Source organism: Phacochoerus africanus, chromosome 7, assembly GCF_016906955.1.
Source record: "Phacochoerus africanus isolate WHEZ1 chromosome 7, ROS_Pafr_v1, whole genome shotgun sequence".
NCBI lineage: Eukaryota > Metazoa > Chordata > Mammalia > Artiodactyla > Suidae > Phacochoerus > Phacochoerus africanus.
In genome coordinates, this window is record NC_062550.1 from 55860168 (window position 1) to 55880103 (window position 19936).

General features: G+C 36.2%; 1 protein-coding gene across 5 annotated transcripts in view; it reads left to right on the plus strand.

The window, feature by feature from the left end:
• SLCO1A2 (solute carrier organic anion transporter family member 1A2) overlaps nt 1-19936 on the plus strand; it is a 91479-nt gene that overhangs the window by 34096 nt on the left and 37447 nt on the right. The window contains exons 2-5 of one of the 5 annotated variants that reach the window (XM_047787441.1): nt 9412-9528; nt 10240-10362; nt 15421-15562; nt 18630-18762. In XM_047787441.1, the coding sequence (XP_047643397.1) occupies nt 10303-10362; nt 15421-15562; nt 18630-18762 (335 nt within the window). In that variant the 5' untranslated portion in view covers nt 9412-9528; nt 10240-10302. Of the gene's footprint in view, nt 1-9411; nt 9529-10058; nt 10125-10239; nt 10363-15420; nt 15563-18629; nt 18763-18864; nt 19009-19936 lie in introns of those variants that run through there. The other 4 variants (XM_047787444.1, XM_047787443.1, XM_047787442.1 and 1 more) reach the window with 4 other exon arrangements.

Below are 19936 nucleotides of genomic sequence, written 5' to 3' on the forward strand. Positions count from 1 at the left end.
TAGATGGATTTTTTTTTAATTCAATCAGCCACCCTATGTCTTTTGATTGGAGCATTTGATCCACTTACATTTAAAGTGATTATTACATTTTAAGAGAAAAAAATTTAATGTTCAAACTCTCATATGTTATTGGAAAAAAAAAATCAAGAGAGACAGGTGGGGGTGGAGTGGGAGGAATGTACCAGGGATTTGGGACTGACATATGCTCACTGAGGTATATGGAATGATTAGCCATTATGGGAACTTGCTGTGTAGCACAGAGAACTCTATCCAGTAGTCTGTGATAATCTATGTGGGAAAAGAATCTGAAAGAGAATGGGTATGTGTATATGTATGACTGGGTCACTTTGTTGTACGCAGAAATTATCACAACCTTGTAAATTAACTATATTTTAATAAAACAAAAAAGTCATTATTGATAGCCATGTAGTTATTGCCATTTTGTTACTGGTTTTCTTGTTGTTTTTGTAGCTCTTCTCTCTTCCTTTCTTCTTCATTTAATCCCTTTTCTTGTGGTTTGATAATTTTCATTAGTGTTTTTTTCTAATTTTCGTTAGTGTTATATTTGGTTTTTGTGTATCTATTGTAGATTTTTGATTTGTAATTACCATAGAGTTCATAAATGTTGACCTATAATTATATCTACTTTTTTTATCTGATAGGCATTAAGTTTAAATATATTCTAAAAGCTCTCCATTTCCTACCCCACCTCCATTCTGTATTTTTGATGTCATCATTTTACATTTTCATGTCTATTCTTTAACTGATGTTACAGATTTGTCTTTTACCTTCAAACTAGCTTATTGAAGTGGTTGATCCACAACCTTTAATATATATTTGCCTTTACCGATGGTATTTTTTTCCTTCACATACTTTCTTATTTCTTGTTTTAACCTCTTTTTTTTTTTTAACTTAAAGAAGATCCCTTGCAACTTCTTGTAGATTTGGCTCAGTATTGATGTATTTAGTATTAATTGATTTTGCTTGTCTCAGCAGCTCTTTATCTGTCCTTCAATTCTGAATTACAACCTTGATGGGTAGAGTGTCCTAGGTTGTAGGTTTTTTTCTTTTTAGCGCTTTAAATATATCATGTTACTTCCTTCTGGCCTGCAAATTTCAGGAGAAAACTCTACTGCTGGCTTTCTGGGGGTTCCCTTGAGCCCTCCTCTCTGTGTGCGCTGTTAGGCGTATAGGACCTGACCAGAATACTTCTTCCTTCTTACCAGACTTTATGTGGTTCTTTCTTTATAGCCTTGGTTATAGAAGAGCCATCTTACTACAGATCTATTTTAGCAAGAGTTGCTCTATAGGTAGCTGTAATTTTGATGTGTTTGTGATAGAAGGTGAGCCCAGTGTCCACCTACTCTTCTATCTTGATCTATCTTTTGAAAATTTTTACAAATTAAAAAAAGTTATTTAGAAATAGACAATTCTTCCTAAAATATTTTGTTTTGGATCAATATATTTGTAGCCAATTATAAACTATATGATGTTTGGTAATAGTAAGTAGAAAGACAATAGATGAGTGTATTATAGGGTGAGATCTCTTGGGATCCGGCGACAAGGATCTGGAAGCACTGACATTCTGCATTCTGCATCACTGAGGGACCATGGGCACAATCTCATGGTTAACCTGGGTAATGGGGCAAGTGCTTGGAGACAGGACATGCATGCCTAAGCCAGATTTGTGTTCAGGTAAGTAGGCTCATGGGCTCCAAGAATGTGTCAATGAAGGTTTTCATTATTGTTTAGGGACTAACAGAGCATAGAGTCCTAATGATTATTAAACAGTAACTGTTAACCACAAATCCATAGATGGCAGAGAAGTGGTTTACTGCACAGTACAGTCTTGGTTAGAGTCAGTGGAAGGACAGAAGAAACTCTAAGGGCTCAAGATGCATCAGTTATTCTCACAGCCATTCATAGGCTAAAATGGATGAATGAAACTTAGTAATCAGATGAAGGTAATCTTGAGGGACATTTATAACATTTTTAATTAATTAATTCTTTGCTTTTTAGGGCTACACCTGAGGCATATGGACATTCCCAGGCTAGGGGTCAAATCAGAGCCATAGCTATTGGCCTATGCCACAGCCACGGCAATGTGGGATCCAGGCCGCATCTGTGACTAGAACCACAGCACACAGCAACACCGATCCTTAGCCCACTGAGCAAGGCCAGTGATCAAACCTGCATCCTCATGGACACTAGTCAGATTCATTTCCACTAAGCCACAATGGAAACTCCAACATTATTTTTTTAATGCCCCCCATTGGTTATATTAAAACATCAGTGTTCTTCATGCTTCCTGCCTTTATCCAATGGTCAGAGATATAAATAAAATTGTATATGACCACGAAATGAAGATACTTTTGAACTGTTTAATGCTGACAATTGGTACTCTGCTGAGCAGTAAACAGAGGAGAGCTGAATTCTGCACACTCATCTGATTCACACTAGTTCTCCTTCTTTTTTTTCTTAGGGCCGCACCTGTGGCATATGGAAATTCCCAGACCAGGGATTGAGTTGGAACTGCAGCTTCCAGCCTTTGTCACAGTCACAGCAACACCAGATCTGAGGCACATCTGCGACCTTTGCCCCACTGAACAAGGCCAGGGATCCACCAGCATCCACCATGTTGATTTCTTAACATGCTGAACCACAGTGGAAACTCCAATTCATACTAGTTCTGAGCATCTCATTTAGTATTTATTCAGAGTTACAGACAGTTCCCTTTATATAATTTACATAATTTAAACAGTTGTTTTGTTTACTAATCCCAAAGTAGAAATGAAAACTGATACCATTATGGCTGGAACCACACATAGCCAAGGGAAAAAATAATTCAGAAAGTAGTTAAGAACACAGCATTAACATTGATTAGAAATGTGCTGCATTCTTACCATGTTTTTAAAGAATCAATTTCAATGATGCTTATTTCAATGATGTTATTTTTCCCTGTATTTGTGTTATTGAAAAAATATATAATGATCCTTGTTGAAAATAGCACATAAATTTCTAATGGAAAAACAAAACAAAATCAATCATGATCCTATCCAGATGTAGCCACTTTTAAGATTCTAGTTTCAAAAAAAAGAAGAGTTCCCATCAAGGCTTGGTGGTCATCTAGCCTGAGTAGGATCCATGAGGATATGGGTTCGATCCCTGGCCTTCCTCAGTGGGTTAAGGATCCAGCGTTGCTGTGAGCTTTGGTGTAGGTCGAAGATAAGGCTTGGATCTGGTGTTGCTGTGGCTGTGGCATAGCCTGGCAGCTACAACTCTGATTCAACCTCTAGCCTGGGAACTTCCATATGCTGACAGTGCAGCCCTAAAAAAAAAAAAAAAAAAAAGATTCAAGTTTCAGTCCTTCAGCATTTTATCTAAATGAATACAACAGTAAACATACACTCCACATCAGTGGAGAGGCAGCCTAAGGTAGTGGTTAATAAGTTTCTAGGGCCAGACAGCCTGGATCTGAATCCTAGCTCTGACACAAGCTGTGTGATCTTGCACAAGTTACTTGACCTCTCTGTGCTTTAATTCCCACATCTTCAAACTTCAGATAATATAACTCAGGTCATAAATTTTTATGATAACTAAATGAATGACCAGTTATAAAGCTTCTAACACTGAGCCTGGAATATAGAAAGTAGTATATAATATTTATATTTTTTAATTATCTTCAATTATATATAGTTTTACAAAAATGATGTCACATTATATACACTATATTAGAGCTTGTATTTTTCCAATATGATTGTAACCCTTGAGGACAATCTGCTTCTTCATGATTTTCTTGTGTGTTGGGATCTTTGAAAGTGTCCAATAAATAGATAGCAATAAATACCAGTCCAGCCCCAATCCGTCATGACTATGAATCAACTGAAAAATAAGTCAGAGAAGTATGACACACAGAATCCAAAATATCACTCTTAGCACTGAACAAGTGGACATGAGGGAATGTGGCCGATTTCCATTGGCAAGCAGGCTTTCTTAGAGTTAACCTCCAGATAGACTTCCCACCTAGTCATGGCACCTTCTCCTCCTGGAGTGAGCGAGAGTATGAAAAGGAAAGATATGCTATGCTCACAGAATTCCATCTATATAGAAGGAAATAATAAAAATGAGGGCTAATAATAATTATCCTTTTCCCTTTTTCTCCCTCTATCATGGAAAAGTTTTCCTTCTGAGTTTAGTGTACTATTTTTACTCCAGCAAAGCAGGTAAGGTAATTAAGACTTTTTATCTTGAATTTGGGCATTCTCCCCACACATAACTTAAATAAGAAACCTGGATATACCTTGCTGAGTGAAGACTTGGTGAGGATGGCTGTGTTTACCTGATACAAAAGTAGTTGGTTAAAAATCAGTTGATTTGATGACAAAATCTCCTTTGGTGTCACATAGAAATCACAGGATCTACATATGTAATGTTGAGAGCTGGCCAATTATGTGAACCAGTTAAATCCCCTGAATCTTCTGTTTTTGAGAATAAGAAGAGCACTAAGGATTGAAGGTATAATACCTAATAACATCCATCTAATATCTATAACATCCATCCAATCTGAGTGTTGATTGTGTGCTAGCATCATATTACACATTTACTATGTATTATCGTATTTAATTTTATTGCAACTGGTGGTGGTTGTGTTGGTCATTTGTGTTGGTCCTTCCCATCTTCTGATCCTTTCTGTCCTCCATGGGACTGACTTCAGAGAACTATCATTCCCAGGTTCCCTTGCTTCAGATTTTCAGTTAGGTAGTCACTGGGAGGTATTGGTGAGAGACTGGGGTGGCAGAGGGGAAAAGCCATTTCTCCTGCTCTCTGCTCGAAGCAGTGCCTCTGGCAGTGCCTGTGCATCCCTACAGGCCAGCTCTTGTAGTCCAGCCCTTTTCCCTTTCTGTTCGTCTCAGGAGTGGGAAAGACTTGCCACTGACATCAGTCTCTGGGTTTGCTCACTCTCTGCCCAGTTAGGCCTTTGACTCTTTAGAACTAGTTTCCCATAATTACTTCTTCTATTGAAATACCCGTCATAGATTCTATTTTCTTGTCTGAACCTTGACATATATAAACATAGAGAAGATCTTCATGGTATGGGTAGATGAAGTGACTTGTGTAAAAATCACACAGCAAGTTTAAAAACAGCCTCTCAAACCAGGAGTGCTTCCTTTCAAAGTTCAAGTACTTTAACTCCTATGCTCCGTCTAAATGATATTCTGAATGAATATCCGAATAAACAGTCTTCATGAATTGCTTCCTTTTATTACTTAGCTCATATTGCATAATGGCACTAACCAGCTATTATTAGCATTGAATTGTCTTTCTCTCCTATTAGCCAGTGAGACTGCTTGAGAGCAGAGCACATATGTTATTCATCTTTGTATTCCTAGAACCAACTACTGTGCTTGGAATGTGGTAGAGCCTTAACAAATATTTGTGGAATGAGTGAATAATAATCACGGTCAATTACAGAGTGACTATTTCATTCCAGCATGGATGCTAGGGGTGTTATGTAAATTTTATAACTCAATCTTCATAACCATTCGGCAAGGTAGGCATAAATATCCCAACATCATAGATGAGGAAAAATAAGCTCAGAATTTTAAAAATGCACAACTAAACTAGAGTTAAATCCAGGCTAACTGGGCTTTAAAGTCTGACCTTTTCACTCTATCTAGCTGCCTCCCTATATTCCTTAATGTGAAGGAATGAATACATAAATAATTGTGTTGGGGAAAAATTGAAACATCTTACTGCATTTTTAGTTATTACAGGAGCTTCCTAAACAGATAAAGCCTTATCTCTATGAGAAAAAGGAAGAGTTTAGCATTTCCTTGCCATCATTAAATGAAGGAACGAGTTTTTGTATCTAAAACTATGCCTATGCAGGCAGAAGGAAGAGAAATTGGGATAATAATCTGAAAAATGAAACAATTTAAATTGCAAATTTGAAAAACATTGGCTACTCCCATAATTATCTAATCATTCTCTGGAGTTACTTGGCATGAGATGTAACACTGATGATATTCAGAACCAGCTCTCCTGAAGACTTAGAAGTCAGGTTTTAGCTCTGCTTTTCATGTTTTCATCTATTTTCCAGAGCTAGGAAGTAAGTAATCCAAAGTAACTGGGTAGGTATTTTTCTTGCTGGATTGCTGCTGATGGGTTTTGCCTGTGTTTCTCTGTGTTGCATTCTTTGCTTTGCATGGTAAAATCATATGTATGAGTCTATAGCCCAGTTAAGTTTCTTCCTTAGTTTTGCCGAGTGATGCATATCCGGTAACTACTCTTAGCTTGGACTTAAAACTAATAGCTATCTTCCTAAGACGGATTTGCAGAATTCATTGTCTTAGTCTTTAATTTCCGATAAATAAAGGACTAGTAGAAGCAAAGTAATTTGGTAGGCATCATACAAAGAGTCATTGTGGATTTCCCATGTCCTTCTTAGGCACATATTTGCTTGGTTTGGTGTGGGTTGAAATTATTTCAGCTGGATGCTGCCAAGAGGCTGTTCTCTTCTTGCAGAGCTAGGAGCCATTTAAAGATTCTGGAAAGAAACAGTTTTCATAAGATTTTTGCTGATGCGACCCTGTCTTTTTTCCCAGGGGCAGGATGTTCTCCTACATCTTCTCCATGTAGGTACTTACTGCTAGTTTTGCCACATTCAAGTAAAGCCTTTATTTTGTTAGTTCAGTTGTGTAGAATAATATAAAATTAAATATATGTCTTTTCTCCGGTGATTTATAATAATAAAAGCTATGTATATGTTTATGTATTTAACACCAGAAGAAGAACACAACAAGACCATTTATTTGTTTTATAAAAAACTGTATTCTCTTCTGGTTAAGACATGTCAATAGGGGTTGGAAGCAAGGGGTGTCAAAGCCCCCAGAGTATTGCTGTTCCATGGGTATGGAGGTAAGGTGACTTGGAATTTTATGTGAGGGATTTCAGCATGAGTTCATCTGTATTGTCATTCAGAATTGCCAAGAGTTGTCTCTAATCATTTTCATTTGTGACCTATGGATTGTTTTGCCACTTACATACCAAACATAAATTTGTATTTGATCATGCGAGAAGCAATTTGTGGTCATTCAAGAGGAAAAATTCTAGAAATCCATGAACCAAAAATGTGCAGCATTAACAATCCTGTGATGGGCTTTTGACGCAATTAAAACAAAAAATAAAAACAAAACCAATACCAGCGTTATGACCAGTAGACATTGAAGAAAGGCAGCTACATTTGTGCTGAAGAATTACTTGCTGCCATTTGGATGCCGAGGAGTTTAGAGGAATAACATGATGCTGCACTTTATAAAACTTCAGTAAGGCATTTTCATTAGCAGTGATGATTGATAGGGATTTGTCCATGATCCTGTGGGCCCAGGAGCCGATGTCACTGTGTAAACAATGCTGTTCTAACAAAAGGGGACTGTTCGCATGGCTGGCACTAGCCTGGCCTTGAGTATATGAAGAAAGAACACGTGTATTCTCTGATTTGGGGCCAAAGAGTTTAACAGTGATTGTGACATTAACTATTGGAATTTAGAAGTTTTGTTAAATAAAAATAAGTCTTATTAATTCATTTTTTCCCCCATGAAAAGTTTTTGAATGTGTCTGAAAAGCTGAAATATTTTCATTGAATAAGTTGGCAAATTAGGAACATCGAGTGTTAATTGAATCACATTTAATTCTTACCAAGTCCTTGGCTTTAAACACACAGTTTGCCTCAGTTAGGACAATTGTTTAAAAACTTCTTTCAAGGCTGGAAGTACTTGCTGAGGCATGGTGATAAAACCTGCACGGTATCACAGTGCTCAAAAGGGAAACCAGAATCTTCTGACCTGGTAATTGTGTTACCAACTCCATCCTCGATGTGTCCTTAGCTATATCGGAAAAATAGCCACTAAGAAGAGTGGAGACAACTTGATACCAAGAGGAATAAGTTCTCTCCCTGTCTTGTTGTCTGTTTGGGTGGCTCTATAGCACTCTAATATATCGAAATATAAAAAAGGAGGAATAAAAGGAAAAAAAGTAGGGAAGATTGGGTTCTAAATGTATGAACATGAAGGAATGACAGTTGAGAAGTTTATGATAAAAGCAGATGTATTACAGATGAAAATCAAAGAAGAGCAGTTCCCACTCTTTTGAAAAATTATCCCATTCTATGGGTTTTTCTAAAATTAGTGTCATATAGTTGCACTGTAGTTAAGATGACTTGGAATTTTACCACAGGGATTTCAGCATGAGTTCATTTGTACTGTCATTTAGAAAGGCCAAATATGGTTTCTAATAATTTTCACCCATGACCTATGGATTTTTTTTTACCACCTACTTTCCAAACAATTTGTGTTTGATCATATGCTGCCTAGTTCTATTCCAATGTTTTGTTTGTTTGTTTTGTTTTTTTCTTTTTAGGGCTGTATACATGACACATGGAAGTTCCTAGGCTAGGGGTTGAATTGAAGCTGCAGCTGCTGGCCTATACCACAGCCACAGCAACGCAGGATCTGAGCCACGTCTGCAAATTATACCACAGCTGATGGCAAAGCTGGATCCTTAACCCACTGAGCAAGATCAGGGATCAAACCCGCATCCTCATGGACACTAGTCGGGTTTATTTCTCCTGCACCACAATGGGAACTCCTCCAATGTGTTTTACTGAAAAGTTTTACCTTTCCCAATAAAAGTATGGATTCCTTGGGCTCTGGGTCCAAGTACCTTCCACAAAACCTTATACATCTTTAACTAGTTTATATTGTCTTTAGGACAATTTGTCTGTCTTGCTCACTGCTGAAATCTTGTGCTTAGCACAATGACTTTTGATAGATATTTATTGTCTTCATGAGAGAATGAATAAAGAAAACTAAGCTCATACACAATTGTTCAGTGGCTGTTGCCTTAATCTGTGTAGGGGAGTGGGATTCAGGTTTTAAAAAATTAGTGCCATTTAGGATATTGTTAAATGGATACTGTTCAAAGGATTTTAATAAATTAAAACAGGGAATATTGTTAAGATAGCATCTGGCAACTTGAAGTAGATTTAGTAAAATAGATATTATCAGAGTGAAATATTTTGGTTTTTGGTGCTAAATATTGTCCTAGTTTCAAGATATAGAATAGACAAAATCTTTGACAATGGATTAGTAGAATTTAATAGTTTGTCATCTTTTTGTTTTACATATAAAACATTTTATATACAAACATGTGTGCCTATATATTATATATACACAGGTACACATATATCTGTATTTATTATATTTGTATACATATGGATCTCCACTTATATGTTTGATCTAATGCTAAACCTCATGTCTTAACTTGCAATTGTCAGATTTTTTTCCAGATCGTAGAATTATTTGTTATTTTTACTTAGGCTACTTCCACTATTAAAATTCCATGTCTCCCCAGGTTTCTGTGAATCGGCAGTGCCCTAGAGAATGTTTCCCTTCCTGAGACTCCAGGGAAGTCTTGGAACGCAAAGAACTTGAAGAGGGCACCTGGCCAAACAGAGATTTTTGAGATTTGGTAGGCTTGCTAAAGCAGGTTTTTTTTTTTTTTTTTTAAGTACAAACGCAAATAAAAGTCTGTGTGTTCCTAAAAGCAGCAGCAGCATGTAAGTCCAAGGAGCTCACTGGTTTTATTTGTTTTGGCTAAAGAAATGAAAAACTTTGTCTTAACCACATGGTCATTATTTTGCAAGAGGACCATAACAAATTATTCTAATCTTTGATCTCACTAAAGAGTAACTAAAGTGATTTGATGCAACTTTTTAAATGGAAAATTAACAGCTAAATCTTCTCCAGTGGCATTGTTTTCTGGATCTGAATCAGAAGCTTGTTTTTTTTTTTTTTGTCTTTTTACCTTTTCTAGGGCCGCTCCTGCGGCATATGGATGTTCCCAGGCTAGAGGTCTAATTGGAGCTGTAGCCGCCGGCCTACATCAGAGCCACAGCAACACGGGATCCAAGCCACATCTGCAACCTACACCACAGCTCACAGCAATGCCGGATCCTTAACCCACTGAGCAAAGCCAGGGATTGAAACCCGCAACCTCATGTTTCCTAGTCGGATTCGTTAACCACTGAGCCACGACCAGAACTCCCTCAATCAGAAGCTTCCTAGGTATTTTCATAACACAGTGGATTCTGATTCTTTTTTTCAGTGTCAGAGTTTTCTTCTAAAGAATGACAATTTATGATTTTGTCAATAGTTTAATAGATTTTTGTCTTCTTAAAAGAATAGAACTAAGAAATATCAAGATTTAAAACATACATACCTTGGAACACTCAGAAGGAGCAACATGGGAGAAACTGAGAAAACCATTGAAACTCATAGAATAAGATGTCTTTCCAAGTTGAAGGTATGGACTTGCTTTATATGGATATGTGTATATGCACTGCATTTTTAAAAAAACTTAGACCTTGTAAACGTGCTTATATTTTTGTGTAGTGATCTAATATAAATGTCATAGTATCTGATATATTGATAATTTCTTGCTTTAATGAATTTGACTTGTAACTGAGAGTATGTATAAATAGGATTATTGATTCAGGCAACTTAATCAGAAGTAGTTTTGGGGATTTAAATGGAAGACAGGGTCTTAAACATCTTCAACACACATTATATTACAGTGCAATTTACTTTCTTGGATCCAAAGCCAATTTAATGCTAACCCTTCTGGGGTTTCTAAGTCAGAGGAGTTTGGAGGGTGCTTCTGGCAAATAGTTCATTGAACAGAAATACTTAGTTGATTTAAATTCAGTGATGACTTCACAATGACCCACTGAAACAAACGTTTACTTCAAGCTTTGGCAACACATCAACCATTCTCTATAAGAAGAATGACCATTTTGTTAGCTGTTTCTGATACTCTTGACTATTTCAGAGCAAATTCTTGTTGCATAGCCTCAAAGCCATTTTGCCTTCAAAAACTTTTGCATTTATTCTAAACCAAGGGATCTGGATAATTGTTTTAGTTCTATAGCTAATGCCTGCAAGTGGTTTCCAAACTGTGATACTGCTGCTAATTTTCTTCCCGTCAAAAGTTGTTTTTTTCTCTTCATACTGTATAGGAAAAAATCCACTCATGTACATAAAAATGGAGAATCATGATGTAGATCTAGAAAACCACTTTTGCTTAAAATGCCATGTTAATTTTATATTTTAAAAATCTTCTTAAATTTTTCCTTAATTCTCATGTCCGTCTCCTAAGATTGAGGGTTTAAAAATAGAGATTGAAACCCAGGCTTACCTCGGTTTCTATTGAGTTCAACTGCTTACTTGCTGTGTGACCTTGGTCAGGTTGTTTAACTTCTTCGTGCTTCGGTTTTCTTCTCTAAAAAGAGTAATTATAATACTCTTACCTCATAGAATTTTTTCTTTTTACCTTCTTTGAACGATGATTGGAATATGGTAAACATTCAACAAATATTAGCCAATATTATTAATAGCTTTTGTGGATAAAAGTTAAATTGGTATTATTTACAAACAATTGGTCTTTAATTTTTTATTATTTTGGAGTTTGCCAGGGATAGATATTGATGTGAATGTTACAGAAAAATATTGCAAGTACAAGTTTATCAGGTAAAAGTGAGAGACAATTGCTTAATAGCTTGCTGGGTTTTTCTGTTTCTCTGACCTTAGAAATACACTCATTAAGCAAAAATTTTTGGAAAGTATTAAAGGACTGTCTTCAACAAATTTGTTTCAAACTCTGGGATATTATTAAAAACTGGTAATATAGCACTGAGGACTATATCTAGTCACTTATGATGGAGCATAATGGAGGATAATGTGAGAAAAAGAATGTGTATGTGTATGTGTGACTGGGTCACCTTGCTGTACAGAATGGACAGAATTAATTAACCAGCTATAATGGAAAAAATAAAAATCACTAAACATTTTTTTTAAAAAAGCTGGTAGGACTAGCTTTACAAACATAGAGGTTATTTTGTACTAGACGTGAGTCATAGTAGCCACTAGTTGCTTTCTATCTATGAAAGCAACTGGGTTAGGCAGCCCATTTGGTGTTTCAGGAAAAGAGCATTAGGATCATGATTTCTCTAGTCTCCTTTCTCAAAATGTAAGATAAAATAACTTCTTCTCTCCAATATGACTTGTACTTTATTTGGTAGAGTTTGCTTGCATTTAAATATAAAATCTGAATTATAAAGCCATGTGAAAATTGTTTACTATCAACAATGTGCTCTGCAAAGATTTACAGTGTGAGGAGAGACAGAGTTTCTACAAGTGGTATTTAATATAAAAGGACAAATAGCCAGAGATATAGCTCTGCTGTCTTGTCAGCCATTTAACAATGTGAGTTTTGACTCATATTGAGCTTGATATTTAAATTTCCCAGGTATTTTTCACATATATTTCTATTGAGATTTCTCCAAACTAATTGGTGCAGATAAGTTTTGGCTTAGGTGTATTTAATCCTATTGAATTTCATGCTCCATTCGGCTTACTTTCAGCTCTGGCTACCTCTTCAATATGTTTTTGGATACTCATTCAGTCATTAATTCAATGAACTTGTACTGGGTGCCTATTACTTGTGAGGCTTTTGCTAGACACCAAAGATGCAAAGGTAAATAATACATGGCTCCTATCTTTGAAAATTGCTCACAGTGTAGTGAGGAAGGAGGTTATAAACATCCAAACACAAAAAGTGCACTGTGCTGAGGGCTGTAATAGAGGCGGACGCACAGCAGGGTAGGAAGATAAGGAGTGCGTGGTTAAGGCTACCTGGGAGGTGGAAAGACAAGGAAGATTTCACAATAGAAATAATGATAGAGTTGAGTTTTAAATATTGAGCATATATTATCCGATGTGCAAAGTGTAGAAAGTCATTACAAGTGGAGGAACACCTATAAAAGGCACTGAGATGTAGAGTGGCATGGTGAATTAAAGGAACTATAAATAGAACATTCTCTCTAGGGAAAAGTAGCAGGAGGTCATAGTGAGGTATAGAGAAATCTTTGGTTGTCACTTAAAAAGTAGGAAGTTTTGTTTATGGGAAGCCACTAAAAAGTCTCTAGAAATGGATTCACATGCTAACTATGCATTTTATTAATTCATTTGACAATTAATTACCAAGCTCCAAATTAGTGGTGGTGGCAGGTGGAAGAGATATTGGAAGTGGGAAAGACTATAGAGGAGACTAAAAAAATGATTGCAACTGTCTAGGCTAAGCTATGTATACATTTGAGAGATTTCAGCATATGGGTGGTAATTAAAGCCATGGAAATAGTGAGATTGCCTAGGGAGAGCATATATAGCAAAAGTAGCGGGGGGCAGAGATGGGGGGGTTTCCTGGTAGCCTAGTGGTTAATGATTTGGTGTTGTCGCCTCTGTGGCTCAGGTTTGATCCTTGGCCTTGGAACTTCTGCATGCTTTGGGCATGGTCATATATAAATTATATATGCAGAGGGTACAAGACAAAAGCCTGAAGAAGTTGGCCAAAGAAGAGAAGACCGAATACAAAGAGTCTTGCAGATAGGTGGAGATATAGTTATACATGAGGTGGGTAGGGAATTTCAGGAAGAAGAGAGACTAATGATGTTAAATGACCCTGAGATAGCTAGTTTACTGAGGACTGAGAATTGTTTATTAGATCTGGAAATCAGAAAGTCGTCTGTGAGTAGCTTCAGGAAAGGCTAGACTGTAATAGACTGAAAGGTGAATGCAGGTAATGAATCTGGACTGTTCTTCTGAACAGCTTGATGATAGCTGGAACTGCTATGAGGGATGAAGGAAGATTTTATAAGACAGAAATACCTTAGATATATTTCTATGTTAATAGAGAGAGAGGGAGTAAAGAATATGAGTTTGAAAGAGAGGAAGGGGTTAATAACTGATGAATCAGGATCTCAGCAACAGGGAGAATGGATTCTGGAGCCTGAGTGAAGGGATTTTCTCTTACCGGGAGGAGCGGGAGGACCCATCCTGTTAAGATGGGAGGGAAAGGGACAGGGAGAGGTACATTTGAAAGTGCAGTTGCTGAGATCATCTGCTGGTCAAGAAGAACATATAGTGGAGTGGGAGACTGAGAAAAAGAAAAGACTGCGAATAATCCTGAAGGGAGAACAAGGTGCAGTATAAACTGTGGGGTGGCTTAATTTTGAGAGACTGAAAGTTGGAGGGGTGAGGATTTTAAAGGTTTAAATGCACTGGCAAGAGAGTAAATTTTTAAAAATTTATTTATTTTTTATTTTTTATGACTGCAACAGCAGCATATGGAGGTTCCTGGGTCAGGGATGGAATCTGAGCCGCAGCTGTGATCTGAGCTGCAGCTGCAGCAACACTAGATCCTTTAACCCACTGTTCCAGGCTGGGGATGGAACCTGAGTCCCATAGGGACCTGAGCTGCTGCAGTCAGATTCCCAATCCACTGTGCCATAGTGGGAATTCTCACAAGAGAGTAAATTGAATGGTCTCATGGAAATGGAAATGTTATCAGGAAATATTTTAAGTAGGGCCAAGAAAAAAGCCCTGTGTCATGGGGGTTGGAGACCACCATTCAGGCTGGACATAAATTTATTTATCTACAATTTGTTGATTTTGAAGCAACCTACCTAAATTATTATTACCCAGTACACAATGCTCCTTTTTCAAATCCCTTACTAAAACCTAAATCTTTTCACTTCCGATTTAATTCAAACTATCAAAATTTTAACTTTTCACATTTTTAGTAAAACCACACTAGTTTCTGCTGATAACGGTGGTTCTATTTGTTAAGTTGTCCTTGATTTTTGTTATTGTCTGTGTTGGCCTGACTGCTGTCTGGAGTTATATCAGTACATAGGAAATATAATTCAATATGTGGAAATTTATTGTATTCAAATTCATTATCACAGAAAGTACCTGTTCAGTTTAGAAACATTTTTGTTATGGCTTACAATTAAAATATTGCTTTAACTAAATTAGCTGGAAATGAGTAGCAATATAATGTATGATTGCATATTACCTTGTATAAGAGAGAACTTAAGGAAAATTGCTGAAGAAATAATGCCTAATTAATGTCACATTCCTTTTAAAAAACCAGCATACATATATTCTTTTGTACTATAGATAGCATCATAGTACTGAAAATCTATTTAAATCATTTGCTATGTCTTAACTTAGAATGACTACTTGTTTCTATGTATAAGACATGCCCATAAAATAATGAGGCTGCAAATGACCTACAAAATTCATTATAACTAATCAATTAATCCAACTGAGAATTTTCAGTGAAAAGAACAGCATTGAAAAAGACCAGGAGAAGAGATCACTTTAAAAGTTCCTTCCAAATACAAGAGTTACTGGAGCTGGAGACAATCAGTCTTTTGGTGGAAGGTGTTTCATCAGTAGGTGGCAAATGTACAATTAAAAAATAATAGTTTCATGTGTTTTCTTGTACTTTTCTTCTCTCTAGATGTTTCTGTTGGCAATAACATGTGCATATGTAGCCAAAACACAATCTGGATCTTATATGAATTCCATGCTCACACAATTAGAGAGACAATTCAATATCCCGACATCTCTAGTTGGATTTATTAACGGAAGCTTTGAGATTGGTAATGAATTATTTTTGCTTTAAATTATTATTATTATTGAACTTTACATAATTAGCTGTTATTTAAGTTTTTATTTTAAAATTATTTTAAAGGTTTAAATAATAAGCTTTAAATTATTATTTAAATTATTATTAAATTATTACTCCTTTTTATATATTATTTTATCTGTGGAACTAGTCTGATTTTCATTCTCCTTATTGATGCTTAATGACATTTAATCTGACTGAATATGTTTTCTAAAGTAGCTTAAATAGCTTAGCTCACTTTGGAATATTCATAGACATACTTCATTCAAGGGCTATTCCTGAATAACGCTTAAACATTGCCGTGTGTCCCATTGCAGGACTATTCTAGTAGTTCAAAGCATTTATTTATTCTAATAGATTTTTATCAGGTAGCATGAGTAGCAGAGTATCTAGAATACTTATATTTAATCTATCATTTGATAATCCTTAGGGCTTTATCTTCATTTTAGAAGGTATCATGGAAAACAAAGGAATATGTGTTTAAAAAGCAAATATTTTTCTTCTCCTTCTGTTTCTGGAGGTTTGACAATTCTCTAAGTACAGAGGGAAGAAGAAACTGCTTTTACATCTGCTGTGTTTATTTTGGAAACAGCCCTTTGGGAAGAATAAAGTCTATTCCTAGGCCCTGACTTTTGTGGCTGATTGGGAAGATGTGAGGAGAGAAAGAAAGGATGAGGAAGGGAAAGATTTCTCTTGTGAACAAAACTGCATAGAAATATGCATGCCATTCCTTTATAGTTTTGTGATGGCTTTTACTTCCTTCAAGATGAAAGTTGTCTTTAATATTTTTAGTCAGTATCTGAAAGTAAAATCAGGATTGAGGAGAGGGCAAAACTGAAACCAGTGATGCTGGATCTTGTCTTCTAGTGTTCAACACTCTGAGACCTCATTCTGTACTACTTGTTTGCTAGATCCTGGCCATGAGTTAGAAGTAATTCCTCTGCTGGTCCCTGTGTAAACTCAGCTCACAGTCTAATGGAGGGCATAGATGCAAAATAATTTTAACTGAATGCAGTAAACTTGGTGATATAGGTATGCAAGGTCCAATGGGAACACAGGGGAGGGGCACAACCTTACTTAAGGAAGATAGGTTCTTGAAGTAAAAAGATTTGAGATGAAAGAACAGGGTTGGATAAGTATGAAGAGAATTCCAACAGAAGAAGCATGAAGGTGCATAAACACACAGCAAAATTATCTTGTGTGGGGAGTGATATTCAGTCCAATATTATGAACTGACTAAGCTTAAGGTGGAATTGATTAGGATATGAACCTGGAGAAATGGACAGGGGTGAGAAATAGGCTATGGAGAACTTTGTGTGCTCCCTAGAACTTACCTTTTATCCTCTAGGTATCAGGGAGTCACTAGGAGACTGGCAAGGTAATTAATATTTCTCGGTCAAGGACCTCTTTGGAAATCTGGTGAAATATGAGCTCAGAATAATATTTTAAAATTATTTTTTATTAAAGTATAGTTGTTTTGCAATGTTGTGCTAATTTCTACTGTACAGGAAAGTGACCAAGTTATACATGTATATACATTCTTTTTTATATTTTCTATTTTTTTTAGTGCTGCACCATGGCATATGGAAGTTCCCAGGCTAGGGGTCCAATCGGAGCTGTAGCCGTAGGCCTACACCACAGCCATAGCAACACAGGATCTGAGCCACGTCTGCAACCTACATCACAGCTCACGGCAATGCCAGATCCTTAACTCACTGAGCAAGGCCAGGGATCGGAACTTGCACCCTCATGGTCCCTAGTTGGATTCTGCTGTGCCACAACTGGAACTTCCATTTTTTAATATTTTCTATCATAGTTATCCCAGGAGATTGGATATAGTTCTCTGTGCTGTACAGTAGGCCCTTGTTGTTTATCCATTCTAAATGTAATAGTTTACATCTACTAACCCCAAACTCCTAGTGCATCTGTCTCTCCCTCTCCCCTTCCCCTTAGCAACCACTAGTCAGTTCTCTATGTCTATGAGTCTGTTTCTGTTTCATGAATAGGTTCATTTGTGCCATATTTCAGATTCTGCATATAAGTGATATCATATGATATTTGTCTTTTTCTGACTTTCTTCACTTAGTGTGATAATTTCTAGTTGCATCCATGTTGCTGTGAATGGCATTATTTTGTTCTTTTTTATGGCCAAATAGTATTCCATTGTATATATGTACCACATCTTATTAATCCATTGATCCACTGATGTACATTTAGGTTGTTTCCATGTCTTGGCTGTTGTGAATAGTACTACTACGAGTATAAGGGTGCATATATCTTTTTGAATTATAGTTTTATCTGGATATATGCCCAGGATTGGGATTGCTTTTAAACACATATTCTTTTGTTTTCCATTATGAAGATAAAGCCCCAAGGATTATCAAATGATAGATTAAATATAAGTACTCTTAGTATCAGAATAATCTTTTAATTACATAAAATAAAAACCATAGGGGTACAAGGAAGATAATTATGTTGAAATAAAATTGTCAAAATATTAAAAACAACTTGTCATATAATAACACTTGTACTTTTTACCAACATTAAATAACAATGTCTACACTAATTTCGAAGTACTCATTGTCAATAATATTTTGAGGTATTTTCACAACTGTAATATAATATGTAAATACATGTAACTTCTGCTGTTGATTATTGGTGACAAAATTGTAGGTACTGTTAATACTACTATAGTTTATGTCTACGTTCACTGTCAAAGGAAATACTAATACTTAGTGAAAATAAAGATACATTTTTTTTCTCGCTTGAGTTCATGAACACCTGATTTCTATCCACGGACTCCTTTGAGGTTTATAGATTGCAGGTGAAGAATCTCAGTTAAAAGAGAATATGAAGTAAAGACCTCCTTCAGGAAAGGGGTTGTGTCTTATTTATTATTTTGTACACCCCAGCACCAATCCCGGAATTTGAAATATTTATTATGCGACAAATGCTAGATAGTAAATGATTGAGTGAGGCTTTTAATTCAGATATTGTTCATATTTTTTGAAATATTCATTTTTTCATCTTTTTTTTTCTAGGAAATCTTTTATTGATTATATTTGTGAGTTATTTTGGAACTAAACTGCATAGACCTATAATGATTGGGGTTGGATGTGTGGTTATGGGCCTAGGGTGTTTCTTACAATCACTACCTCATTTCCTCATGAACCGGTAAGTACTGCAGTCTCTGATGATTTTTTTTTTTTTTTTGCCTGTGATATGTGAAAGTTCCTGGGCCAGGGATTGAATCCATGCCATAGCAGTAACAACGCCAGATCCTTAACTGCTAGGCCACCAGGAAACACCTGCGATGATTTTTTTTAGGTTCAACTTCCAACTGCAGAAAATGAAGCTTGGATTTCCTTTCTAGAAACAATAATTCCTAAAAGCATAGAGCACTGTGATAGGAACTGCAAGGTATATATTCTGTTCCACTCACCTGTTTTGTGCTCCTGCCTGCCTGGCTTCCACTTACATGTCAATTTATGAAACAGAGATTTGGGACAACTCTTATGGAGTTAAGTCTGATGAAAAGGTTCTTAGGACCTGGCAAAATTTGGGATTACTCCTTTCTAGAGACTTCTAGACACTTCTAATAACAGTTGAGTTTCTGTTTGATTATAGGTCATCAAGAGACCAGTCCGAAGCTTGATTTTTATTTTAGTTTACCAACGTAATATGTATGCAAAGTTGTAATCAATGAAATTACATTGAAAAACTTATCCTGAAAGAGGGGTTGTCCCTGCCCCTTCGACATTGCTCATATTATTATTATTGCTTATATTATCACCCTCTAGAGGTGACCACCCTCAACTCTTTTAACTCTTTTTCTGCTCTTTGCCTCCATATTTTTCTTTTTTTTTTACATTTCATTCATTATATATATATATATATGCATATTTTAATTGTATTCAATTGTTATTTCCCCAATACATTTTTTTTTCTACTGTACAGCATGGTGACCCAGTTACACGTACATGTATACATTCTTTTTTCTTGCATTATCATGTTCCATAAGTGACTAGATATAGTTCCCAGTGCTACACAGCCTGATCTCATTGCTAATCCATTCCAAAGGCAATAGTCTGCATCTATTAACCTCAAGCTTATGGGTATGCTGGATCCTTAACCTACTGAGCAAGGCCAGGGATTGAACCCACAACCTCATGGTTCCTAGTCAGATTCACTTCTGCTGCGCCACGACGGGAACTCCCCAGATTCAGTTTTACTCTTACTACTTTTCATGGAAAACATAGTTAATAGATTTCTGAGCAAGTGTGTAAGGGAAGTAAAATGTTTAAGACCTGGAACATATGAAAATATTCCTATTCTAGTCCCACACTTG